Source organism: Buceros rhinoceros, unplaced genomic scaffold (genome assembly GCF_000710305.1).
Source record: "Buceros rhinoceros silvestris isolate BGI_N320 unplaced genomic scaffold, ASM71030v1 scaffold37413, whole genome shotgun sequence".
Classification (NCBI taxonomy): Eukaryota; Metazoa; Chordata; class Aves; order Bucerotiformes; family Bucerotidae; genus Buceros; species Buceros rhinoceros.
The window spans coordinates 1-1,858 of NW_010403660.1; the positions used below are offsets into that span (position 1 = coordinate 1).

General features: G+C 64.3%; 1 protein-coding gene across 1 annotated transcript in view; it reads left to right on the forward strand.

Moving 5' to 3' along the window:
• Positions 1 to 1,049: 1,049 nt before the first annotated feature.
• The window catches only part of LOC104490767 (actin-related protein 2/3 complex subunit 1B-like), a 2,254-nt gene continuing 1,445 nt past the window's right edge, over positions 1,050 to 1,858 (forward strand). Inside the window, exon 1 of the mRNA XM_010133098.1 lies at positions 1,050 to 1,113. Coding sequence (XP_010131400.1) covers positions 1,050 to 1,113 — 64 coding nt within the window. The remainder of the gene's footprint in view (positions 1,114 to 1,858) is intronic.

Sequence of the window (1,858 nt, forward strand, 5' to 3'; positions counted from 1 at the left end):
TTTGCGCCAGCCTGGGGACGGAGGTTTACTAGGAGGGACCTTTTTCCTTCCTCTCTACCTTTTTAGCTGCCAAAGAAAACGGGCAGCGCTCGCAGAGTTCCCAAAATAGCCGAGAGGCAAACTGTGAGTAATCCCCGCCTGTCACACCCTGGTGAGGTGATTTCCCTGTGTTACCTCAGCCGGGTGGCCAAGGGGCTGCAGCGCTGCTCCGAGCCCTTCCTGGACCGGTAGCACCCCGAGGGGCCCGTGGGCAGCTGCTCTAACCCGAGGCACCGGAGCGGTTGGTGGCTGCTGGCAGGAGCGGAGGGAGCTCGGCCAGGGGAAGGGATTAGTCACTGGTTTGCTGGGGCTGAGCACGTGGGACGCGACGGGACGGGATCGGATGGGATGGGGGGTACGGGATGGGATGGAGGTGTCTCCTTGGGGCTTTGGCTCTTCCTAAATGAGAAGTGGGGAAGGAGCAAGTAGATCCAGCTGGTGAGAGCAGCTGGATGGAGGAGATGTTGCCCAGGGCGGGCCCCCCAAGATGCTCGTGGGTCTGGTGGTGTCGCCACCAGCATCCCCATGTACCCGGCCAGCTCCAGCCGGCCAGGGCAGGATGACGCACAGTTTGGAAGTCTCTGGAAGCAGTTCCCACTCCCTGCTGGGCCATGGGGCACCCATGTGGCATCAAGATATCCAGTGCCTGGCCATGGGACACCCAGCTGTGGGCATCTGGCTATGAGCACCCATTTGGCACCCAGCTATGGGACGCCGTGTGGGGTGCCTGACCATGAGGCAGCACCATGGGGAACTCCACAGAGGCGCCACCCAGACCCTCCCTCACCGTCCCCCCAAACCTGGGCAGTCTCTGAGCTTGGAAATCCTCAAGGAAACCCCTTCCCCAGCAGAGACAAGACGCAGTGGGCTGGAACGTGGGGCTGACCCCACTGTGGGGGAACGCTCGGTGGGGCTGGGAGCCGGGGGTTGCACTGGGGGCTTGTTCCTGTGGCCGGAGCAGCCTCTCCTGATGATCATGGGGGTCTCATTCTGTCCCCAGCCCACAAGCCATGGCCTACCACAGCTTCCTGCTGGAGCCCATCAGCTGCCATGCCTGGAATAAGGACCGGACCCGTAAGTACAGACGGGGCACCCCACCCCAAATGCCCAGGGACAGCTCAAAGCACCGACTGTCCCAGCCGAACATCTCCACAGTGGGTGATGCCCCCCAGATGGGGCAGGGCTGGGTCTGGGGGCTGGGTTTGGAGGAGCAGATTCTGCCACGGACAGGTCCACGATCTGGGACAGCACCTGTGCCCCTGCATCCCCCTGGTCCCATTGCCGGGACAGAGCCCAGCCCCGAGGCCCCGTGGTGCAGAAGGAGCAGGGAGAGCAGAGCAGAGCCGGATGATTCAGGGCTGATGGCATTTCCCGACGTGGGAGAGAACAAAAAGGGCTTTCTCTGCGATGGCCGGTGTGCCAGGCAGGCGGGGCAGGATGGGGCTGGATGGCAGCTGAGCACCCGCAGCAATCCCATCCCATCCCATTCAGTCCCATCGTGTCCCATCCCACCAGCCCCGTGGGACCATGCACCGGGGAAGGGAGGACGCTGGGCTGGGGGAGCTGGGGGGGTTCTTCCTTCCCCATAGGGACGGTGCAGGAGCAGGGCCAGCTTTGGGGCAGCACGGAGCTGGGGGGCTTGGCAAGACCCTACGGTGCAGATGGGGCTCAGTGGGGTCCCACGGTGCCCCACCAAGCCCAGAGCACAGGGAGCGGCAGGTTGCTGCTGGCTGGTCCCGCTCCCCCTCCCCCTCCCCAGCAGAGCCCATGGCCCAGGGGGGAGCTTTAACCCCGGCGGCTCTCGTCCTGCAGAGATCGC